Source organism: Dinoponera quadriceps, unplaced genomic scaffold (assembly GCF_001313825.1).
Source record: "Dinoponera quadriceps isolate SergipeBrazil2010 unplaced genomic scaffold, ASM131382v1 scaffold3289, whole genome shotgun sequence".
Taxonomy (NCBI): Eukaryota; Metazoa; Arthropoda; class Insecta; order Hymenoptera; family Formicidae; genus Dinoponera; species Dinoponera quadriceps.
The window spans coordinates 1,044,261-1,060,445 of record NW_014558238.1 but is presented as its reverse complement, the minus strand read 5'-3'; the positions used below and the strand labels follow the sequence as shown (position 1 = coordinate 1,060,445).

Sequence of the window (16,185 nt, the reverse complement as noted above, 5' to 3'; positions counted from 1 at the left end):
CCCCCCCCCCTCACGCATCACTCCCACCTTACCGGCCCTTCTCGACCGATATATTCCGCCAGACCGTGACAAAGAGAGAGAGAGAGCACTCGCAGGATTTCGGCTCACCGCTTTTTCTCCCCGTACGTTTCACGGGCTAATTTTAAGTCGAAGGTGGCATTTGTTTAATTTTCGTTCTATAGTTTCCATTCTCCTCCTTTTTCTCTCTTTCTTTCTCTCTGTCTCTTTCTAAGTGTATCGTGTTCACGTCGAATTGGACGTTAGAGCGAGCGAGAGAGATAGAGAGGAAGGAATGGATAAAGGTCAAGGTTGCCTCCTCTTGTCGTGACGCTCGTTACATAGAATACGATTGTTCTCTAATCGATCGCGATCCCGTAGGAGCCCCGGCGGATTATTTTCGGAATTGTGTCGCGCAGTTTTCGAAAGAGAGAGAGAGAAAATTCGCGTGGGAGGGTCGAGCCCGTCATGTTTTTCCCTCTATTTGTAGCGACGAACGAGCTCGAATTTCGGCACCGCGCCACCGCCAGAATCTCTTGCAAAAGAAACAAACAGAATCATGTACGTCGCGCGGATTTCATTATTATTGCGAGGTCGAAATGAGAGAAGCAGCTCACAGCCCACCCCGGTTCGGAGAAGTAATCTGATAACGTCACGGGCCGTCAGATCGATACGCGAGGTCAAGTGCGTTTTCTGTTAGCGCGAAATCGACTGAAATTTCGAATTCGCAGGCGCGTCTCGGACGGGCGCGAGATGAACGACGACGGTTTACGTTACGGCGGAAACATTTCCCGACAGAAATTTCCGTAAGACTTTACGAACCCGATTTTTCATTCTCCGATTAACTTGACGCTTAGACTTAATCCGTCGATAATGTCAAAGTTGTTCCTCTATTCATGGTTAGTCGTTAAACCGACGATGGTCTTGCAGTGACAACTTCTGAAGTTTGACGCTCAATCGCGAATAGAAAAACACAATTTTCATATTATCGTCAGGTTGAGCGTAAATCGCAAGTTAAGCGAACAGACAGTGAAAAACCGGGCCTTGAAGACGTCTGAAAGATATCTGAAAAAAAATTTGACTTTTGGACGCGTTTAAGACATCTTTCGGAAATGTCTGCCTTCATTTTGCAACCGTTAGAAGTTTGCTGAGCCGAGATCGGATCTATAGGAATAATTCGATATCGGCGCAGGAAAATTTCCAGCGATCGCGCGATAAACGCGTTACCGGTGAGAACACGGCGAGAAATGTCATGGGATATCGATTTCCCCGGGTCGCTTTCGCGTGTAAGTGTCGGCCGGGTTAGGTCCTTGGGCTTTATTTCCTACCCCCTTTACGCGGAAGGGCAGTCTCACTCACACATGCGCACACGAGGATACACCCACACAGACGGGGGAGAAACGGTATATCGGTGACCCTTTAGTACTTTCCCTCGACGACGTTGATACCGGGTGTCGCAAGGTTACGTCTGTTGTGTGCCCCGTTAACGATAAGACCGTCACGGTGGCTGCGCGCCATTCAGTGCGTTCTGTCATTAATGGCCGCGCCATTAATATGTTTATCGTCTAACGTAATCACGGAACAGACGTACCGCGAGATCTACCGCGTCTTCTACGATTTCCCGATTTTTCCTCGGCGCGTGTGACGTCACCGATCCTCCCGGGCGAGTCGCAGGGGAACGACGCGTGGAAATTGCCGATAGAATTTTTCGAGAGGAATCGAGAGAACGTAGCCTAGCGGATTGGAGGATAGAGGAGGCGAGCGTGGAACAAAGCGCGCGGTAGATACGCGCCACTCGGTATACACGCGCCGTTCCTAACACCACGCGGGACGAACAGACGTTCCTGACCCTTCAGTCTCTTTCCTATTGACACACGAGACACGCATAATATACACGCACTCGGAACACGTATACCCAACGGAGGAGGAGAAAGAGAGACCGAGAGAGAGAGGGGGAGAGAGAGAGAGAGAGAAAACCCTTCAATGAACGGAATGTACGTGAATCGACACGCGAAGAGCTGCTCTTGGACATAATGTCTTCTGTCGCATCGTCGGCTCTAATGTCGCCTTTGAATCGACAATGTTGCAACGACGACGATGATGACGCCGTTGAGAACGTGACAACGATGGTCCCTTCAACGTATGTTATGACTTGATGATTATGACGATTCGTCATAATAATAATGATGATGATAATGATGATGATGATCTGATGATGATGATAATGATGACCCGATGACATGGTAAGACAACTCCAATATCTTACATTCGATCCGCGACTTCGCGGCGGCCTTTGTAACACCTGTTAGAATACAGATCTCGCTTACACACACACACACACACACAGACACGTCAATCGGCGGGCAATTGGTCGATGATGATTCGCGTGAGGCATGATTTCAGGAACATTGAAGAAAATTGGCATTTTTTTTCTTCTTTTTTCCTCAATCGAGTCAGAGGCTCGCGCGAATGCGTCGTAATTTCAGTGAGTTCGATCGGTGTCCGAGTGTGCAGCCTGTGCCTCCGCCGTGGGATCTTCATCGATCGGTTTCCTTCTCTATCTCGGTTGTGCGACGAAACGACTGTCGGATTCCGTTCGTCTCGTATTTCGCTCGAATCGTTTTTCGCTCTCGAACCAGGTGGTTTCTACCGTTCGGACGATCCGGGGGGGCAAATCACGAGAGAAAGCGTCTGTTCTTTTCAGCCGCAATTATCGCTATTTGTCTCTCCCTCGTTCGTGGACATTTCTGGTGTACAATTTGCATATGTTATTACTTCGACCCACAGGAAGTGTGGAACGACATTGCAGCCGGGAAAAACAGATACGTCAAGGATGATTATCGAGTCTAGCCTGTTGTCGCGCAAAAAAAAAAAAAAAAAAAACATGGGAGGCTTCTTCGAGTAGATAGATGCGGCCGATATTTTCGCCACGGTTAGTAACCGCGCAGACATGCGTCACATTGTTACAGGCCGCTCGATCAAAGTTCCTCCTTCGGAAGTTCTCCACGCTGCGCTCGATGTACACGTGTACAGTCCGTCGGCCCGTTTCGCAATGATCGCTATCAATTTGTCCCTGACGACGAATCATGAGTCCATCCTCATGATCTCCTCGGCGTAATTTTCAGCCCCGTAGAGCCCGCAGACGCACGTCGCGTCGAATAGCCCGACAGAGAGTGGCTGTTATGAGTTATGTCGAGGTGATGACGCCGCACGCCATCGAGAGACGCGTCTCTCTTTCTCGTAGACGTCCGAAGGCTTCGTTTTACGGCATTTTACGATGAGACTGGACAATTCGTTTTCTCTATTTACGATTGATCTTCTGATCTTCAATGATCGCATATGCATATATATATATCCCTCGATACCGACGTCTCCGAAAATAAACATCAGATCTTACTCATCACTCATCACGTCACGTTGCAACTTTGTGGTCGAGTAGCAATGAAATAATAAACACGCACATTGCGTCTGATTGATAATTGATTGCCTTTTCAATGCAAATTTAGTAGTTTTTCTTACGCATTGCAGGGACCATCACATCTCGGTAATAATGTGATTTAGTATTGTGCATACATTTAATCACATGTGTCGTATATGATAGATAGTAATATACGGTACATCACACATGAGTGATGAAAATATAAGAAGTATATTGCAATTTTTGTCGTCGTTGCAAGCATTGAGTCACAATCTATCTTGCTGCTTTAACGAAAAGTTCATATTTGATTATACTAGATGTGTAAACAGACTCTCGTTATCTCTTCTGTAGTGAATTGAGAAATTATTGTGTATAGACTTGTGCCTAGCACGCGGCAAGACGTAATTTACATGTATGACTTGTAAATTACATTGCAACAATTATCATTGAAACATGATAAATCACTACATAAGAGGTAAATCTGCAAATTCTCCTAACGCTTCCGTTCTCACATATCTTTCTTCTTATAAATGCGCAGCACTGATAATGATTTGGAAGATGGAGAGATCCCATCAGACGAGGATGATGAGCCGGTCACCCACACTGCGAATAATGCACCGGAAGCAGCAAAACCAATACCAAAACCAGATATTGTGAAGAGCAAAAGTTTCGAGCCGAAGTTCAGCAAGAACAAGAAGCAGCTTGCGCAAGCAGCTGGTAAACATGACCGTTTCCTGAAATACAAGTGTCCGACCGAAGATTGGGCCGGAGATGTTGAAAAGGCCATCAAGGCTGCGATGGAGGAGGACGGGGGGAGGAATCAAGAAATCAAGACGAAGAACAAGAACAACAGGAACAAGGCCAGGAAGAGAATTCGTGATGAGAGGGAAGAAGACCGTAGTAAAGAGCAAAAGGCACGTTATTTATTTACTAGGTCGTCGTTTAATCTCTGATTTGAATTTTACCCGAATTCACGTATCAAGCAATAAGTTCTTACGGATAAACTAGCAAGGGCACTTCCAGTTGTTGCCACGTTATGACTAACGGATTAAATATCTCATGATATTTCATATTTCAGAAGCGAAAAATCAGCGATGACGAGAACGGTAACGAGGACGAGGATGAGATGCTCTTCGTGCGAGGAGCCTCGCCCATCAGGAAGGATTCGCAAGAGAACAACTCCCCCAGACGTGCGAACGAGCACGACACTTTCGAGACTATTCCAGATTTCGAGGAGAGGCCTACCATCAATCGACACAGGGAGAATGAAAGCAAACGCGGCACCGGGCGTGGAGGTACGAGGACCCGCTGATGTTTCACTTTTTCCCCGTTAGACATTACACAATTGAAGCGCATTCCGTATTAGAGTGATTTTTGCCGACTTCTACTGACGTAATAATTGTACAATATTATTCGCCGCTGAGTTGGCTCTCAACAACGTTTTTGCAAATGTTTTGTAACAGGACGTCGCGGTGGTAAGAACGAGCGTGGCGGTAAGAACAAGACTCGTGGTCAAATGCGAAACGACCGAAACGGCCGTCGACCGCAGAACAACGATCATGGACACGAGTCGGAGACGATCTGCTTGTACTACATGCAAGGAAAATGTCACAGGGGGGACGACTGTCCGTTCTCGCACAACGCCTTGCCACCCAGGAAGATGGAATTATGCAAGTTTTACCTGATGGACTGCTGCGCTAAGCGGGAGAAGTGTCTCTACATGCATCAGGACTTTCCGTGCAAGTTCTTCCATACTGGTTTAAAGTGTAATCAGGGTGACAATTGTAAATTTTCGCATCAGCCTTTGAGCGATCAGGTAATTCATAACGTTTCTTTTTTAACTTTAATATCTATAATTTCATAACGAGATTAGCGTGATTTATCTATGCGACTTATTTCAAATTATATTCCAAGTGCTCGCGAAGAGAAAACAAGTTACCTAAGTCTGTCACGGAAAATAATTCCCTTAAAACTGTTTGTGCTCTCAGGTGAAGGCGATTCTGTTAAAACACTTGGAAAGTGCACCGAAGGAGATTCTTGGGGATTTCCCCAGGCTAAGCAGAGAGGGTGCAATATTAATGATAAATAATACTGCACGTTCTTTAGCTCAGGGGCAAGATACGGCGAATCAAAAGATACCCAGTCTCTTTGAGTTAAATTTAACAGCGCCTACGGACAAGAATGACGAAAAAGATGACAAAGGTAACTCAAAGCGGATGTAGTTCTTATTGAAGTTACTCCGACGGCGACTTTAAGTTACATCTCTGCGCGAATTCGTTCGTGCGCGTTAATATCGATTCTCCGAATAATCTAAAGTAAAAATTCAACAGAGGAGTCAATGGGTCAACAAAAGGTCAATATGAGAGAGAGGAAACTCACCGGGAAGAGGACACGATGGGGATCGGACGAGGACAGAGTCCCTTATGAACAAATTATGCTGCTACAGTCGGCGAACGAACTGTGTCTTCAGCTTCCAAATGTTGCATTGGGTCTAGCCACGCAGCAACATAGCAACGCGCAATTACAGCAGAAACAGATGCAGTTGGCTGCGCCGCCTACAGATTTTTACGCCGAAATAAATACGGAATCAAACAAAAATCTACACAAAACGAAAGAAGATTTTACGAAGGACATAGGAGAGGATGATATATTAGATCAGGTATAACTAATACGGGGTATCAGGATTTATGCACGCGGATAAACACGCGTTTTCACTGATTATTCATCGAGGACTGAAGATATAAATATAAATTTATTAGAAATATAATATACAAGTATTGAGTGATAAAATAACGCGTAAAAGATAAAATAAAAATGTTATTTATTAGGAAGTTATAAATATTTAAAAAGGCGTCTAATTTTTTTATTTTGCCACGATTTCGCGAAAGCTAGAAAAGATTTTATAAAAATTCAAATCGCAACTGTACATTATTTTATGTTATTATTTTATGTCATTAGCGTAAAAAGTAAGATCCCGACCTCCAGCTTTCGGCAGAAGATTCTTAAAGAGTTGCTTTATGAGAAAATATAAAAAAAAGAAAAAAATAGATTTTTTTTTATTTCGACAAAATAATTTCTGATACTTGATATTGCAACGAGTTGCAACATCTGTGACATCGCGGAATCATGCAAATTCGAATTAAAAAAAATATATAGAATTATTTCATCTCACTACTGTTTAATTTTGCAGCCGAAGAAAAAGACTCGCAACTCGGTGGACAATTTGAAGGACATCGATTTGAGACAGATGCTGAAGGCGAAGAAAGCAGCGCTTGTGTACAGCATAGCCGACGAAGTGGCGAATCTCACGAAAAATAAAATCGACGACGAGAGCGATCAGGACGAAGAGTCGGACCTCGTTATCGAGATGCCAGCCGAGGATGATGACAAAGCCAAGCACGCTATTAATCAGCAAAGTGAGCATCGCTACTTGTGTACATCCTCTATTTCAGATATTAATATTTCGCATTGCTTTTCAAAAATCTTCATTTCACGCCCGACTCGCCTGAAAGGAAGGCATTGTCCGAGCAGAATAGATAATCCTAAATCATCTCGGTGTTCACCAGGCGAGCAACCCAGCGACACGGCGGTTTTCTTGTCCGCGGACGATCAGGAGGCGCCGCCGCACTTGCCGAAGAAGGCGCAGGAGCTGTTCATGCGGATACAGCAGCAGCAGCGCGCGGCCCAGGACAGTTTCAAGAACATGGACAGCGACGCCGGCGGCGCGGGCCACACGGACCAAATCATGGAGGACTGGTATTCGGACGAGGAGGACGACGACGACGACGACGACGAGAGCGGCAACCTCACCATAGTCGACAGCATGAAAGACGAGATCGAGTCCGCCGAGAGGACTCAGAACATCGTCATCAAGGAGGACTTCCAGACAACGGCGCCCGCGACGCCGAGCGTCCCTCAACCGGCGGCCATCGTGGACAAACTGGGAGACTTGAGCAAGATCGACATCAGCGCCGAAGTGTCGAAGCTGTTGTCGACGCTGAAAGCTCAGAGTTCCACGGGCGGCAAGACGCAGCCCTCCGCTCAAGACACGTCGAAGGTGAAGCAGGAACCCACTGGTGAAGCGTCGAGCCCGAGGGTCTCGCCGGACCCGGCGCCCGTCGCCCCCGTGTCCCGGGACCCGCGCATGTCCAGGGATCCCAGGCAACGCAGGGACGAACAGAAGCCGAGCAGTCCCAGCATATCCGACAGCAAGAGGGACTCGCAGAAGCACCTCAGGTTAGAGACCAGCATCTACAGCAGCGGCATCACGCCGATGGACACGCACATGGACACCGATCTCAGGACGAAGACGGACCAGGACCTCAGGCGGCAGGACATGGACTTCAGGCAACGCTTTCAGACCGGCTTCGGCGACACGGACTTACGGGTGGTGGGCGCCGGTTTCACCACCGACACCTCCACCGCCAAGTCCGACGTGGACCTGCGCCAGATACTGAGCCTGCCGTTCAAGCCGGCGCCCTCGCACATGCCCTGCACCGAGATAGACGCGAGCATCGCCTCGCACCCGCCGATCGTCTACAAGGTCTACATCGTCGACATACCGCGGCCGGACTACACCGGTCTCAAGCTGACGAAGAACGACGCCCAGGTCAAGTACGATCCCCGTTTGCGCAAGATCTTCCGCATCGGCAAGGTCGAGCTGGTGACCGACTCGCCGATGTCGCCTCCGCCGGCGCCGCCGCCGACGGCTATCGTCAAGCAGGAGACCCCGAAGTCGCCGCCGCAGATCCGCTCGGATCCGCGACGGAAGACGCTCGAGGCGGCCGCTTCCAGCCAGTCCGCTGCTGCGGCGAGCGTTAACTCCATGATGCCCAAGCAACAGCCGATGGACATGGGACCCAACATGGGACTTGGGCCCGGTGGTATGCCGGTGCCGCCCGGTATGCCTGGCGGGCCGCCACCTAATATGATGGGGCCGATGGGGCCGAGCCATCCGATGGCCATGGGCCCGAACATGGGCCCGATGAGGCCGATGATGAACGCGCCGATGCCGCCGCAGAACATGCCGCCCATGGGCATGCCACCGTCGATGGGCATGAACGGCCCGCCGATGCCGATGCCGCAAGGAGGCCAGATGAACTACGACCCGCGCTTCAACGTCCAGCGGAACAACGGGGTCGGCCTTCTGGGCCCCGGACCCAACACCTTCGGGCCGGACAATTCCTACGAGGGCGGCGCGCCGCCGCCGTATCCCGGCGGTAACTTCAACAACTTCGGCGGCGGTAACGGCGGCGGACCCGGCGGTCCCGGCGGTCCCGGTGATGCCAGCATGATGGGCTTCAATCCGAACGCCTCGAACCCGCCGAATTTCATGGGCGACGGCGCCGAGTGGGGCCCCGGGAACGGGAACCGGCGCGGCGGCCGTATCCGCCGGCGGAACCGCAACAGGACCAACATGGTGGCTAATAACTGAGAGGAAGCTTCCAAGGAACAGCTGCCAACTGTGGGTACAACTACCGTGTAGACTGAGTACCTGAGACGAGCGATTCTCTCCGATCCCGTTTGCGGTGTACCGCCATTCGGAGTCCCTTATTCACGACGACGAGTTGTCGAGCGGCGGTGGTTGATCAATCAGGCTGTCGTCGTCGTGTATGCAGGAGTGTATGAGTGTGTGCGTGTGTATGTGGGAGTGTGCATGAGAGAAAGACAGAGAGAGTTCTTTATTAGGACGCGACGACAGAAGGGAATCGCACGCGTCCTGGTGTAATGCTCATTTGTGTACGCGCGATTTCCTCTCCACTTTGGACTTACTTAAAGGAAGAAGAAAAATGAAAACCCGTACGTTACTTACGACACCTTCGTTGAACAGACTAATAGCTGTGTAAGGTTGCATAATTCTCAACAACGCTTAGCTAGGATAATTCATAATATACATATATATGAGTAATGTAATGTAAGAGATATTTATACATAGCAATGAAATATGTATACCCTAGTAAATTCGGAAAAAAGACAAGACTCGGGACTGCATTCGTGGTCCGAGCTCTGCGTTCAGGATTATCGGAAGTTATCTTGACACTTCGGAAACCGGTTGACACACACCAATTTATTTCCCTTGTAACCAACTCTTTTGCGGATAGAAACCGGTCCTCGGAATGTTGAAATGTTGCGAGGGATCGTTTCGTTGTTATTTGCGCGTCTCAAGATTAATTTGAGGCGATTTCGGATGTAAGGTCAGATTACGAGTACACAGCCCGGCATATAACAGCCTTAACGTATTATACAACTAGGTATTAGGATATTCTAATCTTATTGATTGTTAATTGGTTATCGATTTGTTATTTATTAATTATTCGGGGAGGAGCGCTGCATTATGGCAATACGTTATAGTGACGGCTTTATGTTAACGCCCGGGAACAAATGTGCGCGGTTACGCAGAGTATTGGCCGTACACATTCGTTGCAATTAGTAACCTATATAGATATATATAGTGCTTGTTAAGACTATTATGCCGGTCTGCGTACGCATACACACGCAAGTGCACGCTGATTTTGTTCATCATTTCGAGGTTTTACACAAAACCACGTGAGATGATTATTTACGGAAAAACAAATTAACTCAATATCAACTGCAACGCTTGTAGGCTATCTTATTTGCAATGGTACTATCAAATATATCACTAACAACGTATTTCAGAAAAGTTTCTCGAATAGTGGTTACTTAGGCTGCGTCCCGAAGCTCACTGCCAGTACGAAAAATCTATAGTTTATGTTGCGTATATTACAGATTTTCAGTAATGACAGTGAATCTCGGAACTATAGTCATAATTTTAAAAGGTATATAAAATGGATGACCTCTATTTGATCGTGAGACTTCTTACGATCAGATATAGGTCACCGCCTTACGTACATTTTGAAACCAAGTGACTTTTGTCCGAGAAACTGGTTTTCTGAAATGCGTTGTTCGTAAAATATTTTTTAGTACTGTTATAAACAAGATATCTTGCATATAAGCGCTGCAGCTGATATATCGAGCTAATTTTTTCACAACAAAATCGGCGTGCATCACTTGGTGAAGATTACTTGTTAGCATGTAAATCGCGCGCAAATCAATCAATCAGTCAGTCAGTCGGTCGGTCGGTCGATTGATGAAACGATGGCAGGTGATAGCGATTGCATTGATGAGTTCTGTTGTCTTCCACACGTAGCACGCGACACACGGACGAAGCAATGTGCGAAGGAACATGCGCGGCATGCGAGGCACGTGTTGTGTGTCTCTCTTTATGATTCACGTTCAAGCAATCCGATCGGCACGTGCGTGTCGGTCAGTCGGCGTCGGGATGGTGGGCTCCGATGAGACACGAGATGCTTCATCTCGCGAGCAACGTGATTTTGTTTTCATGTATGACACGTTAACTTATACCAAGAACTGAATCATTGTTTTAAGAGAGATCATTTTCACAGTATACCGTATGCTTGTTTTAATTAAGAATAAAAAAAAAAGGAATCATGTACCGTAGCAATATATTCTCACGATATCGCATTAACCGATACTTCGCAACGTTGGATTTAAGAAATCAGAAATATCACGTGGCAGAAGTAATCATTTAATGGGCCAATTAATAACGATGACACGATGATTTGTTATTCGTTTGGAAGAACGAATACGTTCAGTATATTTAACATTCTAATTACTGTTACAGTCGATCCCTTTTTATCTACTACAACCTTTTCATTTATTTATTTTATTTGATTTGCATACGTACACAACTTTTCGGACGCCGACTACACGCGATCTATATACCTACCGTGGCGGCAGCGTGTACAGATCGCGAGGTCACAACGATGTAGACTAACGTAAAATGCAATATTTTGTAAGGAAAAAAAAAAAGAAAAAATTGAAGAGAGAAATTCGAACCAATCTACAGTTATTTCACGAAAAATACTTTTCTACTCGCCTTCTACGAACGTACATATGAGGGCGCGAGTTCCGTTGCTTTGAGACTCCCAATTTTCACGAAATTAACACAAAGTGATTATCAAGCGACTCAAAGCAACACACAACTCGGTGCTCTCGTTTACCACCAGTATAAAATTGCCCTCCAAACAATTGCCCGACTAATCTTTCTTGGTGTGGTACATAGCGTTATGTATCCTACTGTAATACTCGGCAGCAAGCCAGATTTTTAAACTTATATGAGATACATATGCATATTTCCATAAGGATAAATCTAAATATATATATACAGGATTATTTCGTTATTAGAATATTAATCCATAATGCAATTATATATCGTTCCCATCATTCACTTATTAATATTATTACTGCTGTAGCATGATAGAGTGAAGTTATATTTGTATAAAGCGAAGTTCACTATATCATATAAGATTTTTGTACAGATGAGATTTGCCGATTCCAATGTTCTCGGTACTTTGTCTCAATGATGTAAATACCACTGTATTAGTTCTGTGCACTTTTTAAAATACAATTATATAAGAAGCTTGTCTATATATATATATGATGAATGAAGATTTTTATACAATATACAACCTGCTTAACACGTCATACATGAAAACAAGAAGATATATATATATACATATATATACATACATATATATATATATATATATATATATATATATTCTTTTTTTTCTGATGTACACAAATTACTTTTTTATTTTAGGTTGGAACCAGAACAGACGGTAACTTTAAGATGTAATTTCTGGTACATGCGTACAGTCAATGTACGATAGAGCTTAGAGGTTCAGCTCGTATCGCTGACAAGTCCAGTCGTGCATCCATTTCGTCGTCCAATTCTCCCACTATTGCTCTGAAAAAAAAAAGAGCGCATAAAATATTGTGTACATCTTGCATAAACGTTCATGTTTCATATTTATTTCACTTGTACAGAATAGAATAATGTAAAATATAAGCAGAATGGTGTAAAATAAAATTATTTTTCTATTACTACTTTATATAACGAAACGAACATATGCATGTACGGTAGAAATAGTATTAATAAAAATCATAATAGTACAATGATTGAAGTTGTGCATTTTGTAAGATTGGTCTCTGAAGATCATACTAACATGTTATCACCCCTGATGATGTGTAGACCCAGGACAACTTGCTCCACTCCTTGTGTCGTGCTGTATACTCGTTCATGTGACTCATCCAGAATTATGTTGATGGTTTGGTCAAAGCCTTTTAATGTTCCCTGAGAAAGGAAATACCATTTGAAATTCGATTAGATGTGAAACTATAACCCTATAAATAATTGCAGAATAGATACAGAATATGATCAATTCCCCAACAGGTTAAAATGTGGCTCATGTGCAAAATATAATTATAAAAATTTGGATATGCAAAAGGACACTATTAGTTTTCTCAAAAAGAAAAAAAAGACAACACTGTGTCATCACCTTGTGTGTGTGTGTGTGTACATGTCATTCCCAGGTACGAAATATGTCTAAATGAATTTTTGGGTAAGTGAGGATCACTCATGAATATATTGGTTATTTCAGCACACTTATGAGCTTGCAAATACGCATACTTACGATGAAATTCCTACCGTCCGACGTGATAACGGAGACCGTGTCTAATAATCATTTAGGACAACACATGTATATCTGTTCGTAGCTGCTTGGGAAAAAAATTGAAGAACGTAAAGGATACGATTCACATAGCTTTCTAAGCCCGACGCCATTATTTATCATCGGCTACCTGTCAAAATATATCGAATGTGCAACCGCATAAGTACGCATTAGCGGGAGACGGCGGGTGGTCGACGACGCCGAATAAAGGTTAAAGCGAAACAGTTGCCAAACAAACTTTCCTCGCACCGATCATATCGTATAACCGTCGTCGCTGCAAAAAACTGCGAATGCGAATAAGCGTGAATGTTCCCAGAACACGACGTGCTAGGGAATTTGTGGTCACACTGTCTGGCATCAATCGCTAGGTTGGCCCGCCGTCATGGCGGATCTCAGTAAAATATGAAAAAGCGCGGGATATCGTTCGTCTTACGATTCCGTCAACGACGGAAGCGGAGGAAAACCTAGTCGTTTTTCAATCGCTTCACGCGCTTCCCGCCAGTATGGACGATTTCACCGGTGTTATTTCGTCACGCTCGTGAGTTCATTGCTCGATCAAATTTCCTCGAAGCGTCTAATATTCTCTAAGACGGACAACATGAGACAGGTATCACCGAAGGACGTATTGTATACAAACACGAAGTAACTCCGTCGGATAACACTTGGTTCGCGTTACTTGGTGGCGTTCGGCCGAATAATTATACACGGTGCGGATCGAATGTTTAACGACACAGGCAAGCACCGTCGATGAGACAGGCCGCTGGATTCGCGTAAAGATATTTGCGATGAACGCGTCGGGAAAGAATCATGTCACGATCGTTGGCGCGTCGTTCCACGAAAATGTGTTTCTTCTGACGCAGGTGGTACCGCCGTCCCTTGAATTTCAGAAACATTTCAAGAAGGTACGGCAACGAGTAGTTTAGAAAAATCGACGTTTTCACTTTATCTTATCCGTAAATTTCTTAACAAGCGTGTTTTTACTCCTTGGCAGAACATGTTCGACAAGCCCAACATAGCTGGTTTCCTGCATGTGTCTTATTATCTGTCGGTCATATACGACGCGAAGCTGTTCAAACAAATGGTCAGTTGGCCGCTGTCGTGTAAGAAGGATGAAGTCATGTACCGCAGTGCAATAAAGGGCTTCCTCTCTGTTCTGTCACGTGACAATCCGGACGTTAATTTCCCGACGATTCTAACGTCTCACTTGGCGCAAGCAGGAGGGGCCAAGTTTCTAATCATCATGTGGAAGGTATCGCAACTTGCTCTCAGAGCTTACATTAAGAAACAATGTGGGTAATATATTCAGTATGACACTAAAGACAGCCACTGTTCCACCCATCGTTGTTTATTCAAGATGTGTCCCCTTAGTTCAAGGGGATTTGCTGAACGCACCACGTTTGAGTCCAGCTGATGATCTGACTATAGCATACTTCAATGGTGTAATCGCTGAGAGATGCAGACTCACGCGGGAAATGCACAGGAAAGCGAAGAGAGTTCTGGATACTGCAAGTAACTTTCTCAAGTAAATCCTGGAAATTATATTTGCTCGCATGGTGAAAATTCTTCTCAGTTTTCCGTGTCGACGGTTTTCCTTTATCATCGTACGTTTTAGGAGTGAGATGGAATTACAAAGTATATATAAGTCGGAGATTTTCGATAGGACGCAGAACATAAAGAAACTGGTATTTGATATGTCGGTTCATCCATTGGTTCAGAAACAGCTGATGGATGTCCAAGATTCTAACATCGTAAACAGTTTGTGTTCTCTCTCTCTCTCTCTTATAAATATTATATATAACATGTCTACACAATGTTAGTTTAACATTGCAGTATGGAAAAGGAACATATCGAAGAACCTGCAATATATATGTAGCAGGAACGAGAAGTTAAGCGAATTGGAAGAATCTTGCAGACACTTGTGCAAGCTCGTCTCCAAGATAATCTCGAATTCGGGAGTGCTCGATGCGAATAAGTTACCCAGGATTAACGACGACAACCGATTCCTACGTACGCAGGTAGGAGTGTCTTCATAAGAAGTAAGAATAAGAAATTAGCCAATCATAGTCGATTGTTCTCTTTACATTCGAATACGATTGGCCAATTACTTACTCGTATTTCTCACAACATATAAAGTCGATTATCAGTAATGATTTACTTCACAAACATTCTGCTTCAGGATTTGTACACGAATGGCTCCATCGCGTTCTCCACTCTGCTGTCATTGGTCAGTCTGGCGTCCGCACGGATACTGCACCGTATAAACATCGCCGACTCGTCGGACTTGTCGCGTTGTTCGCTGTATATTGAAAAGGCTCGGAAAAACATCAAAGTCCTGCGATCGTTGTTCGTCGCGCTCGACGTGAAGCTCACCGGCCTGCATCTGGATGAGCAACGCATCTCCGGGAGAGTTACGAAAGTTCCGGTCTGTCTCGAAACAGATAGCGCGTCGTTCATCGCAGAGAACAGAGAGATACTGTTGGAATCCCCTGAGATCAGCTTTGACTTGGATCAACGTGTGGATAATGATCACTTCCACAAAACGTTGTGTCCATCCCCGACGGAAGGTACCGCTTGTTAAAGTCACACCGTTTTTGAGAACGTAACTTTTGCCACAGAAACGTAGCGACCATTTCTAGGTGAGCATAAGCACCTGTTTAGAAGACACAAACGTAAGTATTGCCCATACGAGTGGCCGGTGGCACCGTCAAGCTTCAGCGAATCCTCTTGGAACCACATGAACGGATGGCTGTCTCCTCGAGCATACTCTTTGAAGAGTGAGCTGATTACACCCAATGGGAAGTCAACTTCATCCTTGTACTCCCGACTGTTAGCTTCCTCCAAATCATCGCCTAAACGTTCCGCAGGTTCGTCGTAATTTTTCGATACTCCGATGTACTTGGAAATCTTGACGCCTTGTAAATTGATGCGTAATCTTTAGGGAACATGTTGCACAGTCAAAGTTCAACCTGCGAACGATCGACGCAGAGAAAACTCCGTCGTTCGATATCGGGCCAACTGACAAACCCGAGAGTCTGTAATGGAAGAGCGAGGAATCTCTTCAATTCTTCTGTGATACCGTCCTCGTTATATATATCCTAAGACATTGGGTACTGATAGGATATACAAATCTAGGATGTGAAAAAGATGTCTGATAAAAATAGAACCTGTGCTGGAAGTGTTGCCGGTGACTAGATTATTGTGTTAGAAAGTATAAAT

General features: G+C 45.2%; 3 protein-coding genes across 8 annotated transcripts in view; 2 read left to right on the top strand and 1 right to left on the bottom strand.

Annotated features, from left to right (window-relative positions):
• Nucleotides 1–11,875, top strand: part of LOC106749702 (protein suppressor of sable) — a 14,092-nt gene extending 2,217 nt beyond the window's left edge. Inside the window, exons 1-8 of one of the 6 annotated variants that reach the window (XM_014629394.1) lie at nucleotides 23–2,137; nucleotides 3,954–4,329; nucleotides 4,494–4,710; nucleotides 4,879–5,231; nucleotides 5,404–5,617; nucleotides 5,746–6,074; nucleotides 6,606–6,831; nucleotides 6,982–11,875. In XM_014629394.1, coding sequence (XP_014484880.1) covers nucleotides 2,031–2,137; nucleotides 3,954–4,329; nucleotides 4,494–4,710; nucleotides 4,879–5,231; nucleotides 5,404–5,617; nucleotides 5,746–6,074; nucleotides 6,606–6,831; nucleotides 6,982–8,849 — 3,690 coding nt within the window. In that variant the 5' untranslated portion in view covers nucleotides 23–2,030 and the 3' untranslated portion in view covers nucleotides 8,850–11,875. The other 5 variants (XM_014629398.1, XM_014629400.1, XM_014629397.1 and 2 more) reach the window with 5 other exon arrangements.
• Nucleotides 11,876–12,029: 154 nt separating this feature from the next.
• Nucleotides 12,030–13,213, bottom strand: LOC106749707 (U6 snRNA-associated Sm-like protein LSm8). The gene is made up of 4 exons (XM_014629409.1): nucleotides 13,052–13,213; nucleotides 12,934–12,974; nucleotides 12,466–12,593; nucleotides 12,030–12,206 (listed from the first exon to the last, which is right to left on the bottom strand). Exons 1-4 carry the CDS (start codon nucleotides 13,080–13,082, stop codon nucleotides 12,116–12,118), a joined length of 291 nt encoding a protein of 96 aa, XP_014484895.1. The 5' UTR covers nucleotides 13,083–13,213; the 3' UTR covers nucleotides 12,030–12,115.
• A 151-nt stretch (nucleotides 13,214–13,364) lies between these two features.
• LOC106749705 lies at nucleotides 13,365–15,998 on the top strand. The gene is made up of 7 exons (XM_014629407.1): nucleotides 13,365–13,871; nucleotides 13,961–14,258; nucleotides 14,338–14,491; nucleotides 14,582–14,724; nucleotides 14,800–14,984; nucleotides 15,146–15,533; nucleotides 15,606–15,998. Exons 1-7 carry the CDS (start codon nucleotides 13,755–13,757, stop codon nucleotides 15,842–15,844), a joined length of 1,524 nt encoding a protein of 507 aa, XP_014484893.1. The 5' UTR covers nucleotides 13,365–13,754; the 3' UTR covers nucleotides 15,845–15,998.
• The last annotated feature ends 187 nt before the right edge of the window (nucleotides 15,999–16,185 follow it).

Coding starts and splice junctions, on each gene's coding strand:
- LOC106749707 (XM_014629409.1), bottom strand. CDS start 13,082: ATGGCGTCGGGCTTAGAAAGCTATGTGAATC. Junction 12,975..13,051: donor CTTAGAAAGCTATGTGAATC/GTATCCTTTACG, acceptor AATGATTATTAG/ACACGGTCTCCGTTATCACG. Junction 12,594..12,933: donor CGGACGGTAGGAATTTCATC/GTAAGTATGCGT, acceptor TTCCTTTCTCAG/GGAACATTAAAAGGCTTTGA.
- LOC106749705 (XM_014629407.1), top strand. CDS start 13,755: ATGAACGCGTCGGGAAAGAATCATGTCACGATCGTTGGCGCGTCGTTC. Junction 14,985..15,145: donor ACCGATTCCTACGTACGCAG/GTAGGAGTGTCT, acceptor ATTCTGCTTCAG/GATTTGTACACGAATGGCTC. Junction 15,534..15,605: donor GTGTCCATCCCCGACGGAAG/GTACCGCTTGTT, acceptor GACCATTTCTAG/GTGAGCATAAGCACCTGTTT.